The following is a 24,170-nucleotide window of genomic DNA, read 5'->3' as shown; positions in this document are numbered from 1 at the left end:
AGGTTGAAGCAAGTTTACAAATGGAGAGGATGTAGTATGTTAAACAATCTACTTCCAATGAAACTTCGTCGTAGACTATTTCTTATAATTTGAATTTGGAGCAAAAAGATCATTCTAGGAAAATGTCCAAGAAATGAAATGCTACTTTACCACATTTTGCTTGCACTTGGAAAAGAGATCTAAATAAAAAACATTATTTACACAGACCTTAAGAACAAGAATCGTCATGTTAACTCCCAGGAACCAGAAGTTTGTTCAACTTTCTTGGCATGGAGGTGGACTGCGTTCTGTCTTCCTCAAATGTGAAAGGATTTACTAATATTAAATCAACATGGGAAGCGAGGTCAAAAACGCGTTGCTAATTGAGGATCTGTTCCGTAAACGACTGTTAGCACACTAGGGGGCAAACACTCATTTCTCGAAATGTATGCAAACCTACACAGAGAACTTCGAGAAATTAATACTTGAGGACGGGAAAAACTTAATTGTGCTCGTAAATATTACCGACGACCCAATTTATTCCTCATAACAAATAAAAATATTTAGATAAGCTCTGTAACAGCGTCTGTTGTATCACTTAGCAGCGGGAAAAGCATCTGAACAAATTTAAAACTCGGTTAGAAGATTGGATATCGAGATGCTAAGCACTGATCTCAGGAGGCATGTCAATGCTCAAGGACATCATAGAAGTGATCCTTACGAAGCCGACGGAAAAGGTCTCGTTTTAGAACTTCTCAAGATAATCGACGCAATTAGTTGCACCATTGTCACTTTAATGAAATTCACATTGAACTACATCGTTAATAATCGAAACTATCGTGATTGTACGAACGAAATATTCGCGTCAACAGACGAGTTGGGGCTTCTAGTAACAAGACCTTATTGAGCACTACAATAGTCAAATATACCTATCTACTAAAAATACACGATGTCTCATGCTCCTGAAGAGGTGTCCATGCCACCTTGAGAGGAGCAATGGCCTCCTTTCTGAACGAGTGGCCGGGCATACTCCACGAAATCGTCAATCAGCACAGGCCAAGCGCCCTCCTCGTCGTAGTTAGACAAGTCATCATTTATCATCAGAGCAAAATCCAGCAACAAGTTCCAAGTGTCTTTAGGTATAGACCGCTTGTGGTGTTCCTGTCAAAAGAAAGAAACGCTCAACATTTTTTTCTATAGCAATGATTACAGATAAAAGATAGAAAATTGAATGAAGGTATCTATCGTCAACTAATAATTGCCCTCAAAATTAAATAATACATTGACAAAATGAGCTTGAATTCATGTAATTGAACTGGAAACTGAAGCATGTATGATTGCTACAATACAATCACATCTTTGACAATGCCACCATCCTTACCGTTAGAAACTGGCACCACATTGGTAATAGTCTGAATCTGCCCTTCAAACAAATATTCCAGTATGCAATAGCCATGTCCAAGTCTAGGCCCTTTTGACCAGGATTTCTGGCATAGGCAAATGTAAACTGATAAAAGTCTTTGAAACGAAGGTTGTCTCGTAGTTCATTCTCTTGGGCTGGCAGTTTCAGTTTCAACTTTTCCAAGGAGTCACATCTGCAACATGACGGTTATATTAGCCCAGTTCACTCAAAAGTGACAAAATACCATAAAAAATCTCTATCTTGAACAAACTTATCCATAATAGAGTGGTACTAGTAGAATTTTGAAAAGTTCAAATATTGAGTTTAGGATCATTATTTTGTCAGTGTTTTATCTAGGAGAGCTGACCCCATTTCGGTGAGACCATTTATAAATTCATCTCGAGTAAATTCACACTGTGTTGCGGCTTTGAGCTTCCATGCTAAGATGAGTACAAGTCTGGAGTCAGGAGGTAACTCGAGATCATCGAGGAGCCTAGTAACACCGCTCACCAAGATCTTGTTACTGTCACTGCTATCTGTAAAATTAACAGTAAAAATTTATGCATTGGATGCAGAATCCCAGGTCCTAGACATCTTGTGCATTTATAACAATAAAATAGGATGCATACTGGACTGATATAACATTTTAAGATATCAACATTGAAAATTGGCTGGTTTGACATGTTGCCCAGCACTTGTAGTCTAAATATATCACAGCATATGATGCAATTAAGTCAAATCAAAGGAAGCAACATGCAAACAAATACCTACCTAGGTACTGAAATTAAGAATATGGAAAAACAAATATTTACATTGAAAAATTAATATTTGTAGATTGCTTATGGATACTGCACTGTAATATATTGCATTAATGACAAATGTATGAATAATAAATCAAAACAATAGTACATAAATTTTGAAACAATACTATTCACATGAGATGAACAAGTATTGTGGTCCAAGTGATTTGTGCATTAGCCTAGAACAGGTATTTAGCCTAGTTCTCAATGTGCAGCCCCAAGAAAATGTAGCATTTTTTCACTCAAATTTTGAAAATAAAATCAGAAAAATTGTCAGGCATGATCTTGCAAAAGTAAAAGAATTTTTTATGTCAATTTGCTGAAACTTTTCTCTTAAATTATTCCAAGTAAAGACCTGGGACAAAATTGCATCTTTGTTGAAATTTAAAACTTGCATGCAGAATATACTGAGAGGCATGATGCATTGCAATGATTATATGCATCCAACAAGTGCTGCAGCAAACCATCTAGTTTTTGGTTTAGAGTATTAAAAGGAGTGAGTCTGAGTGACACATTGCAGATAAGGTGGTAGTGTTGTCTTATTTATTGCATGAGCACCTTCATGGGTAGGGTAATTTTCCCATTTGGAATTTCGTTAAAAACAGGAATACTATTCCAGTAAGGCAGAAGAAACCCATAAATGAGCCAAAACAGCTTAGTCCTTGAATTGTACTTGTGCCTGCCTAATTTTCTTTATAAAATTGATAAAAAAATGACATTTTCACAGGAAAATTTAAAATAATAGCTTGTGAAATATTTCTGATAACTTAGAAATCTTGTGGTTCAATTGTGTACATTTGTTCACTATTTGATAGGAGATATTTCATCAAGCAAGAATCTTGTAGCTCCAAAAATATCAGGAAAGCTCTAGTTGTGGCCATTGCCCTAGGCCAATTTCCCAGGATGTTTTCTGTACACGCCTAATGGCATCTAGAACAAAATGGAAGAAAATTGAGTGAAAGTAGACTCACCTTTATATCTGCTATAAAACTGTTCCAACTTTTTCTTATCAACAGTGACCCTTTGTTCTCTGTAGTAGTGGTCTGGATTTTGAAAATAATTATCAATGGCAAGTTCCAACTTCCAGTCATTTTGGAGCAGACAATAGAGGGCTGTTTTCTCCTCAGCTTGTGTGAATGAAACAAATTGTTTCACTTTATCTTTTTGTGATGACTTTAGCTTGTGCTGCTCAAATAAAAAGTTGTCAGTTACATATTGATTCAAGTATATGATAAATTAGCTTAAAAATTAACTAGGTACTATACTAAAAATAAGTAAAATGAACATTTAGGATTAAAAACTTGTAATACTTTCTACCATTAATGCCAATGTCACCACAGCACTCAATTAACTGGCCTCCATAGAAACAGTTTATTTTATTAACCTGACTGAACCACACACACACATATATATAGTGCATTAAAAACAGCTTTGTAGTTATCATCTGGTTTTCAAACCCTACAAATTGAAGTTCTGATTTGTATTGTGATTTTCAGTCACAAGCAGGAGCAGCAAGGTAAGCATACAACTTCACTACTACAAATGTGTATATATATCTATATAAGGTATAAATGTGTATATCAAATGTGTATATCTATCTATCTAGACGACCCACTAAGGCCTATAATTTCGCAAGTAACTTCTCCCTTATACAAGACCTCTAAAGAACTCGACGCTATAATTAAACCATATATCCCTAAGAAATACTCTCTGAAATCTAGAAATGACTTCTTGGAAATTCTTCATGCCTCGCACCCTTCTGGCCTGCTAGCTTCACTGGATGTTACTAGTTTGTTCACGGATTATACCTCAAAAATCAATGGCAATCTATCTATGTATATATATCTGCTGATAAGAAACTCATGTCATTGAACGTTTGGAAATGTAAACTATATACAAGATAGAGATTGGTCTTACATGTAGGTAAACTGTCACAAAAGAATCTCACTACAGACTACAGCATTCCCTAAACTAATGATGATAAAATAAAGGATAGAAGTGTGACAGGCTTGAAAGGCAATTCCTATGAGGAAAGATTAAAGATTATGAAGCTTCCAAGCCTCCTTTATCAATGTCTGCGTGGGGACCTCATTGAAGTATGCAAGTATACTCATGGCTTATACAAGGTCCCAGAAGGATTACTAGAATTTAAAACAAGAACCAACACCAGGGGCCACGGCTATAAACTAAAAAGACAGCGTTGGAACACATCCATGCGACAACATTTCTTCTCGCTTCTAGACGAAGCTATGCAGGAGCATATGTTCAGTCTTAAAATGCCTAGCAAATTATGAACCAGGCAATAAGTCCAGCAGCTATCTCAATCAATTGTCAGCTATGGAAAGATCGGGTTCCAAAGGCCGGATCCCTTGTGAATCAAGTCACGAAAAGTTCAAGAATCAGCAACAGGCCATGGGCCTATTTCTTCAACACCGACACTTCTATTCTATACACTACTGAGTACTGACTAGTGACTACTGGTCTATTTACATATAAGTTATACGACTCATGTATGAACTTGAGCAAGAGTCTAAAAAAGTCTCTACTTTGATTCTAGCTATATGCTCTAAATGCATGTTTAATTAATGCTGAAGTGAAGTGTACAAAAGACAGAACTGAGAATTGCAATGAGAGCCTGAGAGGCTTAGAGTAGACTTGAGCCAGTTTTTAGTCCATTTTTCCAATTGCAGTAAACTCCTATGTTTACAATTAACAAATAAATGTCAGAAAAGCCTAAATAGGCATGAGGCAAAGCAATGTATTTCTATTAAAGCGATTAAAGATAAAAAATTGATATCAGTTGAAAATTTTCATACTAAAATTTAATTGAAGCACATACCATCGTTCAGAGTTGTTTTGGTCAGCTGTTCGACGAGGGTAAGATTCACAAACAACGACTGCGCATGCGCGAGTTGAATTACCTATTCTTTTCGATCAGAAATGTACACAAATTAATTAACAAAGCTTTAATATATGATTGGGAACATTTAAATTTGCCTATATTGTTTCATTCATCTAAAAATTAGAGAATTTCCTTTTTGCAATGATACAATTGTATCGTATCCCTTACGTTTAATCTTAGACGTTACGTTTAACTTTTTCATATGATTTCTGTTTATTTTATTCGTGAATTTTCAGTAAAATAGCCAATAAAAGTGAAAAAATATTGTTGACAGTTGATTTACTGGGATGTTTATTTAAAAGAATCCAACACTTTTCTCAAGTGTGACGCAATGGATTCGACTTTCTTGCTGCCGCTCGATTTGGCGGGAATTTGTACTACCAGCGTATCTTCTGGGTCTAATTCTGCAAGCATTTTCTGAAAATAAACTGCTGCTATGTCTAAACAAGCAAGAAATTACGAGGAAGAGAAAGGTTTGTTTCAAAATTTACGTTTAGAAATTAATTTAGTTTGATTATTGCTCCCTTACGAAATGTTTTTACCACTTGTTCGGACTGTCCAAAATGCCCGAGGATAGCTTGCTAACGCAAGTTGCATTGTCCAAAATTTTTAAACAATACCATCATTGTTTTAAAAATGTACAATTAACCTGATGTTTTCATTGAAATTGATGCTAATTCTGTAATGTGCCACAGTGCCAGAAATTTTTCCTCTAAAATGTAATGTGAGAATTCATTTTTTGTATTTTGCATGCATCTTTAGTTATTGAAAACACAAGTGCTTGTTAAGGAATTGGCTTTCAGTCTGGTCAATGTATAAAATTTCCATATATTCCAGAAAGGAATTTGAACAGAATTTCTCTTCTGAAAAGATTCATGGCTTATGGGCTGTCCACCCTTTCTAGGCCAGCAGCTGCGAGGCATACCTAGGTATTACACTATTACTATTACAAGTGACCCACCACAGATTTTTTAGAATCGGTAGCTACATTTTTAAATTCCTCATCTATTTAAGATTTGAACCAATTTATTATGTATGATAATGCTAGATTATTGCTAGTATCTATGATACTTTACTCAGTTTACTGGTCTATTTATAGTGCTAAAAGTAGGCTAGGCCTGCTAGGGTAAACGCAGTATATTCCGCATAGTGGCAAACCAGAGCTTTTTTAGAATCACTTCATTTTTAATTTCCTCATTTACTCAAGATTTGAACCAATTTCTTAAGTACGATAATGCTGGTATGAGTGGTATCCAGGATACTTCACTGGTCTACTTATAGGACTCAAAAATGAACTTGAGGGAGAGTCTAAAAAACTCTCTGCTTTGCCACTATGCATGATACTTTACTGGTCTACTTATAGGACTCAAAAATGAACTTGAGGGAGAGTCTAAAAAACTCTCTGCTTTGCCACTATGAATTATTCCGACACACATAGTGGCAACGTAGGGTAAACGCGGTATATTCCGACACTTTAAGGACGCTTCGAAAAATGAAAAACTATAAAAAAAAAACCGTATGCATTACGTAAGTTCTGTTGCCTTCACATGACTCTCAAAACACTTCACTACGCGTCAGCAACGATGAAACGTCACAAAATGTTGCCATATTTATTAAAAAGCCTTTAGAATGGAAACCTACCAAATCCCTATATTCCGTCATTTTGTGTGGCAACATCCGACACGTTAATTTAAGTTTAACTTATCTAGTAAAAAAATGGCATTTTGAAAAAAAAGTGGTCAAAGTTACCCCATTTTACGGTACTAATTAGGCTTTTAATTAAGAGCTATTAAGCTTTTAATTAAGAAAATTTTAATTTTTGCACACAGATCAGAATGAGCTGTGTGTGTCTAATTAACAAGCTGTGTCAGAAACTCAGAATTAGTTTTTATGTGTCTAGAACCATCTCTTATGGTTTTAGACACATAAAACCGTCTTCTTATGTGTCTAAAACTGTCTCTAAAACTATCTCCATTCTCCCTTTTACAATGGAACCTTGTGCAGGCATGACACCACGACAGGGGGTTGCCTTAGAAACGTAGGGCCAAGCTGCCAAAGCTATTTGGTGGTGTTATCGGAGATCCTGCCAGAGCTGACATTCCAGAAGGATTTGCATGATTGTGTGGGCAGCTCCCTGGCAGGAGGGGCAGATGTCTGTGTCTGCTGACCAATTCTGTTTGCAAATGATTGTAATGATGGGTGTTTGCCGCAGCATAGCCTGGCTAGGTGTACTCTCTCCAGTCATGAAAACTGGGTTTCTGTGCTGCTTATGTCAGGTGGTGGGTGTCCAAGGATTTTGTTGTTGCTGGCCAGCTATAGCATTCTCTGTCATAATTGCGTATAAGTGGTTTTTTGTGCTGGTGTTGCCTTGGGGTAGGGGTACGGTACTGTGTCTAGTATGCTGATGTAGTACCTCTGTGGGGTTTGCATAATTTGTCTGTGTGTAGGTGGGTGGTTGTGCAGGAAGTGGCATAGGCATTCTGTATTGTTTATGGCTGCAGCTAGGAACTGTGTTCCTCTCATGTCAGGGTGTGCTTTTATGGGAAGTATTTTTGTTTTGGCATGAAGGTGTTAAATGAGGGTGCTTTGTATGCAGCCTGTGATGACTCTGAGTGCTTTGTTTTGTAATGTTTGGAGTTTCTGTATGTTGGTGTTGAATAGTGCAGGTGCCCAGGCAAGGCTGGCATATGACAGCACTTTTCTGACAAATTGTTTGTATGTAGGTGCTAGTGTTTCTTTGTCTTTGCCAAATTTAGTGCTCCTAGGGACCAAAGTGAGTTGAGTCTGATGTTTGCATTATTCACTATGTTGTTGATGTGAGGACCAAAGGTCATGGAGTTGTTGTAGGTGACTCCTAATATTTTTGTTAAGTGTGTATGTGGGATTGGGGTATTGTTTAATGTGATGTTTGGTCTGTATTGGTGCTCCTTTGTGTAGCTAGTCATTAGTGTGCTTGTTGATTTGATTTACTGGGAGCAGCCATGAGTCTGTTCAGTTTAAGCCATTGTAATGTGTTAAGATATGATTGTGCTTTCTGAGTACATATGTCTGTGGATGGATGAGTGGTTGTTATTGTAACGGCATCTGAGTAGGAGTCAATGTGGGTGATTAGAGGCGGTTTGGGTATGTCGTGCATGTATAGATTGAAGAGTGAGGGTGACAGGATGGAGCTCTGTGGGACAATGTTGGGTATGGGTGATGTGTGTGATGACTTGCCAGAGTAGTGTACATATGCTTGTCTTCCTGATAGGTAATTGGCAAGCCAGCATTTGTTGTTGTGTAATGTGGTGTTGTAAGTCTTGTTTGTGAGAGGGAGGTGAGGGATGGCGTCAAAGGCTTTACTGATGTCTATTGTTAAGGAGTAGTCTTCTGTGTGCGGGTTTGTGGGAGTTGATGCCATCGTTAGTGTGTTGTGCGGTGCGGTGGTCAGTCCGTAAAGAAGCATTGATTGGTTCAAAATGTCATAATACCATTTTCTTTTATGTTACCTAAAGAATTGCACTGTGTGGGCAAGCAATCAGTTACTTTATACCTTAAAGCTGAGAGTTTTTGAAATGCATACAAATATTATGCAATCCTTTTTGTAAGAACTACTCTAAAAATTGATGTGTTCTTAGAAAAATTCATTTCCACATTTCAAATATGTAATATTAGAGTTAAAATCTTAAACCAACTGCTAATTAATTGATCATAAAAATCATGTATTCCTTACAACATGCAGCACAAGTAACCCTTGATGGCTTGAAAAATGCAGATTACTCATTAGTATGGATAATAATATGCATTTAAAAGTACTCTTTAAAGACCACACTTCTAAAAAGGCTGGTGTGTCCAATCACACATGTACAATGAATTTATTTTTTTTATTATCAAAAAAGATTGAAAATTTTAAAATTAATTTTTATTCTGTCAATTGATTCATGCATTGTCTCTGACTATGCAAGTGTGCAAAATTTCAGATTAATTGGACAGATAGAAGTGTGTCAAATATTGATAATAAGATTTGTAGCAGACAGAAAACAAACAACAAGAAGTGAAGTTAAAGATAATTGTGGTAAAAATAATGACAATGTATTTGGTTATGTTGTAGATGCAACACAATAGAATGTTACCAACCTGAGAGCTCAAAGCAAGTGCTCATCACATGGAGCAGAGATCTGCAGAGCCAAATGTATTACAGGACTTGAATCCTGAAAGAAAATTACAGTTTCTGTATTACTGGAATCAATGCTCCTAATTGCTTGTCAGACAATTACACTTATTTGCAGTTAATTTTCTGTACTCAACTACATTGTTCTAATAAATCTAATAACTGATAAGGTTTTGATAACATTTCCAATTATATACTGTCTCCTAATAGCATAAGAAATGAGCATTTTAATAACATATTTTCCTCATAAATACACTTGATTAGAAAATTAATTTGTCACTTTTCAGAAAATCAACCATAATTACATGTTGTTTTCAGTATTGAGTATTTGGTGAACTTAGTAAGTATTAAGAGGAGCATCTGGGTCCCAGGAAAACTTTATTTACAGACGGATCCCTTTAAAACATGGTACACATGTTTAAAACAGAAATCTAAAACTTTTTTGTTCTTGTAAATTAAAAAAAAAAAAATGAAAGAAATCGGCAAATTCTTAGAAAACAGCCAAAAAGGAGGTACCATAGAAAACTATTTCCTAGGATTTTCAAGCTCAAACATTGAGATGCATATCATTCAATGCCTAAAGACCATATCTATCAATTGGTCTTAGATTTTTTTGAAATTCTCATTTTTGTGGGTGGGGGGCATTTTTTTTTCTTTTATTTTCCCCCACCCCTTTTCCCCACCCCTTTCTGCAAAATATTTTCAAAACTAGAACAAAATTGATAAAAACCTAGAACTTATCTCTAGATCTTTTCTTTGCAAATCAAATGATATATGTCTCAATTCTGTAGCTTCAAAGTTGTAGGAGGGGATAGATTTGCAGTGAGAGGAAGTGCAATGTTCAGGAATGTCCAGGAGAACTGACAAATGGCTGGCTGGTTGCACCGCGCTAAATATAGCCATTTCCCATATCTATGATAGCAAAGTTATGTGTTCTTTCACCTAGAAGCAAGTCAGCAATGTAGAGAACAACTGCATGAACATCTTCCCGCATGACAGTTTGGAGGTAACTAAGCTGGAGGCCGTCAACCAGGCTTATATGTGCAGGTTCCGTTAATATTCCTGGTAGGGTTTTGTGAAGGACTCGATGAAAGGTAACTCTTTCAGGATCTGTTGTGAATGCATAAATCAACATACAGAGAAGATTTTGGTACTGTTGCATAGGTCAGAATGTTAGTTTTAAGATGAGCATAAAAACAGGAAAAGCTGAAAATTTTTGATTTTGGACCCCATACTCACTTCCAACATTATTTGCTAGATATGTAAGGAAATGGTATATGTATGGCTTCAAAATTTTTATATCCTAAATGATATATACTCTTGTTTATACATTAACCCTCCTAAATATCACAATGCATGCAACTTTATCTACGGACTGGAACTACTATCCCTTCAATCTTCTAGTACGGAGAAAAAATAAATTGACATGCATTTTATATGAAAATTTACTCATCTTTCATTACAGAGGCCATCAAACGATTCCTGGCCGAGTTTCATGAAGTTGATGATGAGGGCCGGAAGAAGTTCAAGTATGCCAGGCAGCTTGTGGCACTGGCCCACAGAGAGCAGGTGTCCTTGACCATTGACTTGGATGATATAGGTAAATGGTAGTGATTGATTAATTTATCACCTGAGTTTTAGAAGATTGATAGTTAATTACATAATTTTTGTTATACTTCATGTTTAAACTGAGGTGATTTTATTGGAAAATAATCTCCTCTTAACTACTTTATACAATCTTGTTGAGGCCATCATGTGTGAAATTCATTATCTATGATTCTAGGTTTCATTTACTTTGAGATTGTATATGCAACAGATTTTTTTTTTTAAATATTAAGTGAAAATGTAGGTTCACTTGCAGAAAGTTATATTCACCATCTGTGATGACAATTTGCCAACTGAAAAAGTTTTGTTTATATGCAGTCCCCATTTTTACTATCACATTGTTTTACTGTTGACTGTTTGAATGATATATTGGCTCAGCATGTATTATGCTTCAACAATAATGCAATTTCTGGTTGATCAATTTTAGACATTTGATCAAATTGCTATTAATTCACCATAAGTAATCAAATAAGAAAGGATAGTGGTTTTAAATATACGGTATAGATTTCCAAAATCTGAGATATTCATAGTCACAATATTTTGAATCATGTTTCATCCCAAGTGTTAGGAATTGCCATCTAAATCTCTATATTCATGTTGTTTCTAGTTTTTAAAGTGTGTTTGCACTTAATTGTTGTCCTGAAAAAAAAATGACTTGTATTTTTATCTTGAATTACAGTCTTAAAGCAATTTCATACCAATTCAGATCATTAATCAGTGTTTTTTAATTAATATATCATTATATCTTCACCTAAAATGAAGTAGGTATTATGTGTAGGGCCCTGTATAAATGATTTTTTGGAAACTTGTAGATAGTTGAATGAGCAACCACTGTTCATATTGATCATACCTTGGCATCAATGAAATTGTGATGTTGCTGTACTCAGGAAATATGGTGGTGAACATGCATTTCATTCCAGCTTGGATAAATTTTATGCCCTGCCAGTTGGGCTTGTCAACAAATTTTGGTGATAACCAATCAATGGAATTGATGACCAACTTGTCTTCATACTATGTATCAAAGTACATTTTTCTAAAACATAGAAAGCTTTCTGAACTGCTCAAGTGTAGATTTCCTAGCTGTGAGTTATTTAGACCCTTGAGTTGTTTGTTCAGTTAGGTCTGTGCATAATGGTTAGAAATATGACCTATTCTCCTTTCCGAGGTTCTGTTCAAATCCTCAAATTTATCTCTTGGTAATCTTGATGGATCAAATAATCATTGTTAGTTTTCTTTATCATAACCTGCAAAATTCAGTTCAATGGCCAAAATGAGACCAAACAGAAGAGCTGAAATCTATGAACAGTATCTTGACCATGCAAGATATCCACTTGGCAACTACAGCTCCAGACTAATCATTTTGCGTGAATTGTAAGATTGACCAAAAATTTGGTTCCATTTCAGCTGAGTTTGATGCTGAACTTGCTGAGGTAATGCTGCTGAACACCCGGCGCTACACTAACCTCTTTTCTGAGGTGGTTTATGAAATGTTGCCAGACTATAAGGAGAGAGAGGTGAGATTGCAACCCATAGGTCATGGTTGTGTGAGGTGTGAGTTGTGATACTTGCAGATATTTTCACAAGCTCTTTGCGTGATCAAGATCTTAATGTATTACCATTTATGGTTTGGTTTAAAAATAATAACATTGTTGTACAAATTCTATATAAATGCCATAGAGATGGATTATGTTTCATAAAGACATTTTTTTCTGACTGGTAAATCTTGAGTTGAACCAATTCTAAAGCATCTACTGATTATTGATTTTCAGTAAATTTAATGATTCAAAATCCACTGCAGAGATCAATTTATTTTTTTAACAAAAATTCAGGGATAGAGGTCGAATGGTATTAAATTTACAAGCTTGGTTTGATCATTCAGAAATACATTTCCTTCCTAGATGCTTAGACTGCATGAAATTATTACATCTTCTTTGTTTGGTGTTGCTAGTCAAGTGACTGGTCACATAAATAGATGATATGCTACTGGAAAAGAATCGAGGGTAAAATCTAATGTACAGAGTTTTGTTAGCTGAAAATACCTTCTTGCATGTCATAATTTATGCTTAATTATTAATCTATTATGCATGAAGAATAACTCGATTGTTCAGAGGCACTAAATGCTATCAACTTGTTTTTCAGACTGTAGCTCGTGATGCACTAGATGTGTACATTGAGCACCGTCTCATGATGGAGCAGCGCACCAGGCAGCCTGGTGAGGCTCGGTCAACCAGCAACAGATATCCTCCTGAACTCATGCGCCGTTTGTAAGTCATATTTATAATTGATTTGTCTATGACAGGCTTGAGTTTATGGCTTCTATTTAAGTTAGAAAGTAATTCACCTGTTATAATAAACGTTTTTTTTTTAATTTATTCATTAATGCTCTGCCAATGAGTGAAATGGCATTTCAGGACTTGATATTTGTTTGGATTTGATTACCTCAAGTGTTCAAAACAGCGCCTTTCATGCTTAGTAAATAGTATTATCTAATTTCATTTATCTTCTGGGTGATTTCAGTGAGATTTACCTGAAAGCGCCGTCAAACCAGAAGCCTCTGGCCGTCCGCAGCGTGAAGGCTTCTCACATTGGCAAGCTAGTGGTCGTGCGAGGCATTGTCACGCGTTGCACCGAAGTGAAGCCCATGCTGAAAGTAGCAACGTACACCTGTGATCAGTGTGGTGCTGAGACCTACCAGCCGGTGAGTCAGTGTTGTAGCAGTGGAGCAAACCGAATCACTCGGCCACAATCATTGTATTTTGAGCTGTGGTTGCTATTATCTATTGTTAAGTAAATAAAGCAACTCATTACCTATTGCTTAAACTAAAGTAAGTAATAAAGAATTCAACAAAACTTTCTCACTTGAGGTACTAACTGTGATCTCATTTCAACAAAATACAGATGTCCGTCAGTACCAGCAGAACTAACAATGATAAAATGAAGCGGAGATTGTTTCATGATTATTTCAAGGGTTGATAACAAAATTCAGACAGAATCTCTGCATGTTTTTGAGCATTTTTTCGCAGAATAGAACATGAAATCCACTGAGGCAAGAATAAGATGAAACCTGTCTTGATTTGTTGAGAATATCTTTAAGGGGTGCAGTTCAAGTAGTGAGACACTGGGTGATTATAACCCCATGTAAACTTTCTGACATGAAAGCTTAATAAAAAAAACTATCTACTAAAGATATCACAATATGAACTTTCTAAATTTAAAAACAACTTAAATTTTTGCATCACCTTGTTTTAAAGATATCATTGGACAAATGATGGCCCCCTTATTGTCATTGCATTCAGTTAGTTGATTTTTGAAGTTCTGTTCAACTCACTGAAGCATATTAAGGGTATGTTGGCAATGGCTCGGCGTAATATTTTCGGCTTGTTCTTCAAATAAGGTAGGGTACTTGGAGAGTAATTGCAATCACTTGACTTGAGATAACCCCATGAAGAAATCCCATGGAGCCAAATCTAGTGATTGGGCTGGTTAGATAAGGTCACCTATTAAGTAGATGAGGTGCATTCCAAGGACAGAATGCTCATTGAGTAGCGATAATGGAAGGGCCATTAGAAAAGTGCACCTCGACAGCAAGTGCACGCTGCTAACTTGTCCAATGTTAATAGCAAATGACTGGGCGGGACACAACACTTCATGACCTTGCCATTCGTATGAAATACTTCCTGTCCTTTTCCTACAACATGTGGCTGCTTAGCATGAAATACAAACAGGAAGTTTCTGTGACTCACCCTGTTTTACCAAGCCTTTCCAAATCATTTTGGAAACTTGAACTTTAGGGTGAGTTAACCTAAAAGCCTTGAGATTCTTTTGATGTTGCATTAATTTGCGTCCCTTGCCATACTGAAAAAAATTAGTAACTACATCATTTCACGTTGAAAGGTCAGTAAATCAAGGATGATAGTACATGAATGAGCAGTGAATGTTCCTTTTGCAATAATATTAGGTGTTGGGTGAAAACACTCATGGCTAGAGGAATTTTAATTGCCAATTGTGTGTTATGATCTGGACTATTTTAAGGTTCTTAATTATACCCATTCAGATTGCCAGCACCAGCTTCATGCCGCAGCTCCAATGTCCCAGCGATGACTGCCGTGTTAATAAATCTGGCGGCCGTTTATATCTACAAACCAGAGGCTCTAAATTTGTAAAATTCCAGGAAATCAAAATTCAAGAGCACTCGGACCAGGTTTGTTCTTCATAGTATTTTGTGAAGGTGTTAAAGTTGTAGTTTTTAATACATCTTGCCAATGTGTGGATGATGTGTTCTGTGACCTAATGCAGTGCTTGCCTCGGTGAACCGCAAAACCAAACTGGTTTTCAATTGCAAAGATGTATTTGTTTTCAACTAATTGTATTATTTGGTGTTTTCAGCACCCACGCATTTAATTATTCAACGATACTTTAAGGAATAATTGAAATTGAATCGTCAGGTGCCAGTTGGGAACATCCCACGTTCACTGAGCGTGATGTGTTCAGGAGAACAGACACGTCAGTGTTCGCCTGGCGACCACGTTAGCATCTGTGGAGTGTTCCTGCCACTGATGAGGCAAGGTTTCAAAGCCATGGTTTCAGGGCTGCTGTCCGACACCTACCTCGAGGCGCACGTGAGTATTGTTTGTAAACTTTATAGCTTTTCATTAAATATCATGCTGTACTATTGAAACTCCCTAGAGTACCCTGGAGGCCGATCTCCCTAGTAGAGGCCGATTTTTCGTCTGTGATTGGTGTGTTTAGCTTGAAAACCGTCAGTGATGGACTGATTGAGTTGATGTTTTAGTTAGCCCAATTAGTTATTGTATTTTGTAGTGCAACAAACTCATAACTATTATTGATCGTACGGTTGTGCTAAGCTTTGGTTCTGCACGCATGTAGTGTGTTTGAGCGTTGATGCTGAGGATCTTAATATATGGGCGTGAGAAGGTAGTCTTTGCTTCTTAATTGTTTTGAGTTTATGCTAATAGTTTAGGGGGCAGAGCTCAGTAAATGTTCTGGAGAGAGCTCTGCTTCTCAGTTTATCCTATATCCTATAAGTACAATTATACTTTCATGTATGAATTCGGTATGCTCATCATTCTCTTCACTTTGAGTTGCAGTACGATTGGCCTTGGTCTTCACTTTGAGTTGCAGCGTCTATATACTTTACATATAGAGGAAGATACTACAGAGTTCGTTACCATGAAAAAGCTGTTGATATGCTTCATGAGTAATCAAAATGCAAATTTCACTGCACGATATGATCGTTAATTAGTTGCTTATTTTGTATTGATTTTCCACTTCACAGAGAATCGTGAGAATGAACAAAATGGAAGAAGATGAGTTGGGAGACGACGACATCACAGAGGCAGAGATCAAGCAGATCGCTGAAGAGGACTTCTACAATAAATTAGCGTCCTCGATCGCTCCGGAAATCTACGGCCATGAGGACATTAAAAAAGCTCTGCTGCTGCTTCTAGTTGGGGGCGTTGATCGTAATCCAAACGGGATGAAGATCAGAGGCTGCATCAACATCTGCCTCATGGGTGATCCTGGAGTGGCCAAGTCTCAGTTGCTTTCGTACATCAACAGACTGGCCTTGAGGTGTGATGCAGGATTTTCCAGAAAACTTGATGCTAGATGCTTTTTATTGTTTCTTCTCGGTTACTTGCACGTTTTTTAGATTTCACCCTGTTATTTCCTTTCCAATATATGCCCGAGTATTATTAGTTGGAACTTATTGTTATGTTGTTAATTATGTCCAAACTCAAATTCTATGTTTTTGTAGGAGTCAGTACACTACGGGCCGTGGCTCCAGCGGAGTGGGTCTTACAGCGGCCGTGATGAAGGATTCCCTGACGGGGGAGATGACGCTCGAGGGCGGCGCTCTGGTGCTCAGCGATCAGGGCATCTGTTGCATCGATGAGTTTGACAAGATGGCCGACTCGGACCGCACTGCCATTCATGAGGTCATGGAACAGCAGACCATCTCAATTGCAAAGGTGTGTATCATTCAGCTACTCGTGTATTATCCTTTTCATGTATTCACTGATTTAGTTAACTAAATATTTTGGTCCAAATGATCACTTCGGAAAAAAATAAATTGGTGCTTTATAATTACTTTTCAATCAAAACAACATTACCCTCTGAGAGCTAAATGATTGCTAGTACTGTAATATACGTTCAAGTACATGTTTAGATGATTTTTTGGCCTTTTTCTTTTTAGATCATGATTTTCAGACGTTTTTCAGTCATAATTCTTTTGCAGGCTGGAATTATGACTACTTTGAATGCTCGAGTGAGCATTTTAGCCGCAGCAAACCCAGCATTTGGCAGATACAATCCCAAGAAAAGCGTTGAGCAGAATATTCAGCTGCCTGCTGCCCTCTTGTCTCGATTTGACCTTCTGTGGCTGATCCAAGACAGGCCTGACCGAGAGAATGATCTCAGGTGAGTGTCGACAAACATAGCAGCGTGGAATCGTAGAAAGATTTTTTAGAGAAATGAGCAATGTTTTATAATGCTTGGGGTTCAAATTTCTTTTTTCATGCAACTAAGAATTTACGATCGGTCCACTCCTGACGTCTCTAATACCTAGTAATCAATAGTGGGTGTCTGTAAAATAGTAATTGTATTGTTTTCATCAATCAGTCTTGGTCTGTTACATATACCACGTATGTAATGGTTGATTACATTGCATTAATATTTTTTTGAACTTTGTGTATTCTTGCATAACGTTTGCTAACAATGGCAGGCTTGCACAACATATCACCTACGTGCACCAGTACTCAAAGCAACCACCAATGCAAATTAATCCTCTCGACATGAAAATTATGCGTCGCTACATCGCGCTCTGCAAGAAGAAGGTTCGTGTCATTCATGTACTTGTTAAACAATATGAAACAATATTTTTACCTTGCCGCTCAGTGAGTAAAATGTCTGAAAAGGTTAAAAGTTTTCTTGACTTCACTTTTACACTCATTATCCTAACATATGAAAAAGAAAAAATTGATTTCTATTTGTGCTATCCCTTACCCTTCGATTTGTACTGTCCCTTACCTTACAGAATGATGGCCACGTAACGTTTCTTCCTCTGTAAAGGTACCGACCATCCCAGAGAGCCTGACTGAGTATCTGGTCTCGGCGTACGTTGAGATGCGCAAAGAAGCGCGCAACAACCGCGACACGACTTTCACGTCAGCCCGTACGCTCCTGGCCGTGCTGCGCCTCGCCACGGCTCTGGCTAGGCTACGGCTTGTCGATGTGGTGTGTAATTAAGTGTTTAGTAACAATGATTTTTTATATGGTATTATGTTTAATCACTGGTTAGGTTACTTGCGTGTTCAGGAACGAATATTTTTTAATACGATATTTTTCCATTTTGTGACAGGGAAGGTCAGTTAATTTACGGTATTATTTTCTGTTATTGGTTAGGGCATTTAATGTGTTAACTAAGTGTGCATTGCTGGTCATATCAAATTTTATTAATCTTTAATTGTTTTTATGGCTTTCGCATGCATTGCGTTCCTTTTGAAGCATTGCCACTTTCCTCATGGAACAATTTAGTTAGTTTAACGACTCGTCCAATTTTTTGAAACGGTAAAAACGTATTAATTAACCATTATGTTGCTATATCGTTTGTAATATTCATGCTGATGAGTAGAGCAAGTTGCACTTGGAATGTATGCTGTTTTAAGCACTTATTTGAGGACTTGATTTTCAGTTTGATGACGAGAGGTTATATATTGTGTGAATTCAGTTCTACTTCTTCATCTTGATTTAGGCCACTTCAGTGCATGTATTTATTTATTTCGTAACGCAGGTTGAAAAAGAAGACGTCAACGAAGCAATGAGGCTCATGGAGATGAGCAAAGACTCACTTAACCACATGGATGAACGCGCCGGGAGGTGAGCCCATAGCTTACTGTTTACTAACAAACTGAACAAAATGTACAAGCAAATAATTTTGTGTGCTCGGAAAATAGCCCTGTAAGAAATGTTTTTTTTTTAAATATATGGCTCGTAATCATTTAATTATTTCCTTAGAATGCATTAGCATGCTGAAATTAAAACTGTTTCAGAGCGCAAACGGTGACCGACAAGATTTTCACGCTCATTCGCGAGATGGCGGGCGACAGTAAGATTGTCAAAATGTCGGATATTCTTGAGCGATGCACCAGCAAAGGCTACAAACCAGACCAGGTGAGAATATTTGAAATTTTTTTATTTATAATCATGGTTGCTATGCATAATACTGTATCATACATGATGATTCACTTGATTGAATTGCTGAAGAGGTTTACATCAACTTTCGTCTTCAGGTAACCGAGTGCCTGGAAGAGTATGAAGAACTAAACGTCTGGCAGCAGAACCAAGCTCGCACCAAGCTCACTTTTGTGTAATTGATCCCAAGGAGTCGAAAGAAATTGGCGAAAAAATTTTTTTCACGATAAAAATTATTGCTGAGGGCAAAGAAATTGGGTAGTTTCGTAAAAATTTGTTGAATATAAAAAATGGGAAGTCAGCATAGAATACTTCATCACTTTACTGATCGTACAATAGAGTACCTAATAGATATTTACCGAATGTGATGGGTGATTGTGCAGACAATCAGCTATGCATCCGTCTTGAAGTAATGGTACACGTCTTAGTAAACCTAAAATTAATAACTTAGAAGATTATATGATTTTCTTTTCCCTGTCTACCTTAAACTTTGCACTCGATGCAATTTGTGACAAATTGAGCCGCATAATTGAACGGTTACCATCAACATGAAAATAAACATTAAGGATTGGTAACAAATTAAGGATATTTGTACAAAAAATGTTTTAACTGATCGAATAATTTAAAGTTTATTGAGGCTTATTAGAGGGTTGAGTACTAGTTAAACGGCGTCTAGAGCAGGTATCCTGTTTTAATCTGAAAATGACGAGAAGTTGTTTCAATCAGTTGGTTCTTCGACAGGTTTTCGGTAATAAACGAAAACGTTTGCTCACTGCGCGCTGTTCCAATAACTGCCCGTTGATATATCCACTGAATGAAACGCTTGGTATTCCCCAAGTCGTAACTTTGATGGCTTAGCTTGCTAGCAACACGTTACAGTTGCCAGTGCGAGGTAAATTTAGTTCTTGCATGATTAAACTGGCTCGAAATAAATTTTTCCATTGTCAAATTGTCATTGGATAATTTTTCTTTCAACGCTAATCTAACAATGTAAAAATAATCAGTTAATTAAATTTAAATTCTGACGGCTGCCAATGTCTAAAATGACGTAATAGCACAGCTTCATAGCGGATTTCTATTATACGCGAGAGAGCCCCTTCGTTGCAACCTTTAATAAACGAAGAAATAGAAGGTTACGGGACATGGCGCTTGTGAAAGGCTACAGCTCAATGCTGGTCTAAAATATTTCATTACTAACTAAATATTTCATTTTAAGCGACGCAGATTAGAATTTTATACTATGAGATCCAGTAGTATATTGGGCTATGGAGTATATAATAGATGACAATTTCAGATTTGTCATAAATTCAATGTGTATCTACACAAAATATGAAACACGATATTCGAGTGATGGATTTAGAGGCCTGAAAAAGAAAGCCATAACATCATATAAAGATAGTCCTTTGTTTACTGTCACTATAAAACTCAAACCATAATGGAAACGGCAAAAACATGGCAACGCCATTTCCATCAGCTCCGGAATTCGATTGCATGAAAAAAATTCCTTCGGATAAAATAAGTAAAAAAAAAACAACACAAATGTTCGTCATAAATTTGGAGGTACGGTAGTAATCAGAGAAGCACAAATAAAAGAGAAGTCAAGAAATTTGTACAAGAACATATTGGACGACTCATGAACACGAAGTGGAGGGTAGCCAGCAACTAACGCACGATCAGGAGTACAAATTATCGCTTCAGAATATTTCAGCTGCCAAATTTACGGACCATCAGATAAAGGGAGTCCTCTATCAGGCAAATTATCTTCAATGACTGTATCATTATCCTCCATCTCCTCATCACTGACCATTTCGTCTTCCTCCCCCATCACTCCTTCATTACAGAGCTCTTCGTCACCATCTTCCTCCTCTTCCTCTAGTCCTTCATAGTCATCTTCATTATATTCTTCAGTGTGATCAGAGGAGCACTTGGCTATAGAAGCGGCGTCTGTCCCGACGGTGTGGCCGAGGTAGAGTTGGTGCGGAATCAGGCGGGGGGGAAGGTACGTGTAGCGCTTAACGTTTGGCAGTTTGCCCAGGTTGTTGGGGTCAGGAGGTGGCAGGTCTTCCATGCCTTCAACGTGGCGGGAAAAATTTCCTTTTTTATACTCTTCCATTTCCTGGCAGAAAATATACAAGACACACGACTTGAGGCAAGAAAACTTGGACGACAAGCATTAAATAAGGAGAAGCCATACCCATACGGTAAAAGGAAATGAGATACTAGATAGTGAGGCAGTAAGCTAAGGGAAACAAACAGCAAAAATTGAGCTAAAAAGGTAAATATCACGAAGAAGAACATAACTCTCACAACAAGACCTTTTGTTCGTACAACCAAAGTTATTAATGCAGCTATGTTAAAAACAACTTAGCAAGCAGGACGGTACTTGTACGAGTTAACATAGAATCCACAATAACGAAAAAATTACTATTCACTCTTCTGTCTGACTTTATTTTTGCAAAATTCGAATACACTGAATGAATTTCTCTTGCCATGACTTGAGTAGACTTGCTGCAATGTTCATAAAGGTCAAGGCCATTTTAATGGCGTCATTAGTTCTAATAACCATTTCAGATCTACCTTCTAATGTCAACAAGCTGTTCCAATGACTCGGTTATTACTTTCTTACGTTCAAAATAGAGTATTATACTGACCTGTTCGTATCTAAGTTTGTCCTGGACGGCCATCTTCTCATATTTATCTTTGACCTGCTGATCAGAAGAGGCCCAGAGACTGCCCAGCTCACGTGCGATTTTCCCTACACTGGCCCCGGGATTTGCTGTCCTAACTTTAGGTCGCTCGTCACTACAGAACCAGAAGAATGCAGACCTGAAATTACAAGAATGAGAGAAGAACAATGTTATTTTATTTGTCAAATATTTTAATGCATTTGTTATTGCTTGGATAAACAAAGCTGACGGGTTAATGGAGCACAAATTAAAAAAGTATGCAAATTTAATGAAGCATCAAAAGCAATTCAGTAAGTGAGAGAACTCTCATTTATGAGTAAGTACAGGTATATAAATCATGACAGATGCTATACCATGGTTATATAAAATTTACTTCTCTCCTGTTTCTTTTGATTTTTATCAGATGAAAGAAAACAGTTTCCCAGAAAGGTTTCAACTCACAAAGCTCGTTTTGGTGCCCTTGGATCTTTTCGCGTTTTCCGTCTTCTGTTTCGTATTCTTGGTCCACGGTAGCTCTGCAGTTCTTTGGCATAGCGAGCTCGGTCCTGAGTCGCCATGTCTGAGAAATGCTGCTTTTCAGCAGAAGTCAGGGTCTGCAGCACGAGGAAAATTATAAAAATGATACATTAAAATACATATAATGCTCACCAGATAAACACTTTGAAGGGAAATCAAATCTATAGAATATTGTTATGGTTTATAATATGGTTAGGATTGAAAATAAATTATAAAAATCATCAGAAAAAATATCAATGATATGTAGAGGCAGAATGAAATGATGATTCATTTTTACATACCATAATCATTTTTATGTTTTTGACCTGTCAAATATTCAAATATGATTTAACCAAAAAGGTCATTATTAATAATATGGAAGATATTTTGACTAAATTCTTATTTTTATCAAATCTAGTGAAATATTTTTAGCATGTAAAAATGCATTTCTAAATCCTAATAATAGTGACAGCCAAACTGGAAGTGACTTTCTAAAAGACTATTTAAAATTATACAATGTGAAATCAAATTGCAAAAATTATTTATTATTAACCAATTTATTTACATGCAATATTAATTTATGGTCAATCTTCACCTTCCATCTGTCAGCACATTTTTTTGAAAAGTCTTTGAATACAATGGGTTGGTGTGGGAACTGTTGTTTGTACTCTTCACGGCAGGTCTGAATGAAAAATGCATAAGCAGACATCCGGCCACGCGGTGCATTTTCTGGCTTTCTGTATCCTCTTGGATAAGCACCAGTTCTACCAGGTATCCGACGTGAACCTCTGTTAACAAAAATAAGGAATGTCATGAAAAGATGAAAAAAGACACTGGAATACTACCAGTACTATGTCATTACTATTCCATCAATGTATCTTGTTTGGGATAAATAACATATAATCTATATATTTAATGCTCTTCATATATAAAAATACATGTTTCATGATTTCATCTTACAAATTGTTCACTCAAAATAAAAAACTTCTCAAGTTTGCAATTATATTCAAGAGTGAAAAATTAATTAATTTGGAACTAGAATAATAGGTCTTAAATACACAGTCTCAAAAATTACTACCTGCTTCTGCCAGACCATGGCCGACGTTTGTCTCCAGTGCCTCGAGACCAGTTCTCTCCAAACATTGAAGCTGTATAATAATAATTACAGGACTGTGACTGAATAATGCTAGAATAAAGTTGACAATGAATGCCTATGATTGCTGCAATCAATTGAGTTACATAATCACTAATTATTATCAAAAGGGAATAATTCAAAGTGTTCAATTTGTAGTTCTTTTATTATAGATATTTCACTTCAGACAACTCAGTTAGATAAAAAAAATGCTTCTAAGTAAAAAAATTTTTAATGCTTTCTGTTAACTAAATATTTGCTATATATCTCCAACCAAGAATTGACAAGATTAAAAACTTTTCTTTTTCCAAACATCTGCATCTTCACAATTGTATAATTTTAATGAACTGGAAATCTTGAGAATGTAATAATAATGTCAAGTAATTTACTCTTTTTTACCATCAATGCCAATACTAGTGCAGAATTCTGGATAGGCAATATATTCTCACGTTTATATAACAAAATGGATCAGAAGGCCCAACACATGCACATTACATCTCCCGCCACTAAGCCAAGTAGTACAATGAGCTCTTAAGAAGATGCCACTTCTCTGCCATTGTGCCATTCACCAACTGCATGTTGATCTCCAGGACACGATTTTTGATGCTCTTTACTAGCTGCTTTTCTTGAACTGATCAATTTTTACACTGAATGTCTTTTACAGTGAAATAATTATGTCAACTATATAATAATTATGTCAACTATCAAATGGGGTAAGACAGGATCGCAGCCTTCATGGGGTAAGAAAGGACCAGCCCATGGCGTGCATTCTAATTGCACTGAATTTAATTTGACAAAAGAATATGT

The 24,170-nt window shown here is 36.7% G+C and overlaps 3 protein-coding genes across 3 annotated transcripts; 1 reads left to right on the top strand and 2 right to left on the bottom strand.

Annotated features, from left to right (window-relative positions):
• Positions 1-2: 2 nt before the first annotated feature.
• Positions 3-5,102, bottom strand: LOC108671713 (DCN1-like protein 1). Its single transcript, XM_018159285.2, has 5 exons — positions 5,021-5,102; positions 3,153-3,366; positions 1,749-1,917; positions 1,361-1,574; positions 3-1,140 (listed from the first exon to the last, which is right to left on the bottom strand). The coding sequence occupies exons 1-5, from the start codon at positions 5,021-5,023 to the stop codon at positions 934-936; spliced, it is 807 nt and encodes a 268-aa protein (XP_018014774.1). The 5' UTR covers positions 5,024-5,102; the 3' UTR covers positions 3-933.
• A 318-nt stretch (positions 5,103-5,420) lies between these two features.
• LOC108671714 (DNA replication licensing factor mcm7-B) lies at positions 5,421-19,507 on the top strand. Its single transcript, XM_018159286.2, has 15 exons — positions 5,421-5,556; positions 10,699-10,833; positions 12,243-12,352; positions 12,978-13,102; positions 13,356-13,536; positions 14,893-15,039; positions 15,284-15,457; positions 16,135-16,430; positions 16,615-16,828; positions 17,095-17,276; positions 17,581-17,692; positions 17,928-18,092; positions 18,649-18,734; positions 18,908-19,028; positions 19,148-19,507. Exons 1-15 carry the CDS (start codon positions 5,520-5,522, stop codon positions 19,226-19,228), a joined length of 2,166 nt encoding a protein of 721 aa, XP_018014775.1. The 5' UTR covers positions 5,421-5,519; the 3' UTR covers positions 19,229-19,507.
• A 1,080-nt stretch (positions 19,508-20,587) lies between these two features.
• Positions 20,588-23,653, bottom strand: LOC108671715 (high mobility group protein B3). Its single transcript, XM_018159287.2, has 5 exons — positions 23,310-23,653; positions 22,827-23,019; positions 22,178-22,329; positions 21,701-21,875; positions 20,588-21,165 (listed from the first exon to the last, which is right to left on the bottom strand). Exons 1-5 carry the CDS (start codon positions 23,372-23,374, stop codon positions 20,767-20,769), a joined length of 984 nt encoding a protein of 327 aa, XP_018014776.1. The 5' UTR covers positions 23,375-23,653; the 3' UTR covers positions 20,588-20,766.
• Positions 23,654-24,170: the final 517 nt, after the last annotated feature.

Source organism: Hyalella azteca, unplaced genomic scaffold, assembly GCF_000764305.2.
Source record: "Hyalella azteca isolate HAZT.00-mixed unplaced genomic scaffold, Hazt_2.0.2 contig7910, whole genome shotgun sequence".
NCBI lineage: Eukaryota > Metazoa > Arthropoda > Malacostraca > Amphipoda > Hyalellidae > Hyalella > Hyalella azteca.
Note: the sequence above shows the minus strand (reverse complement) of the source record. Positions and strands in the feature narration are given on the sequence as shown.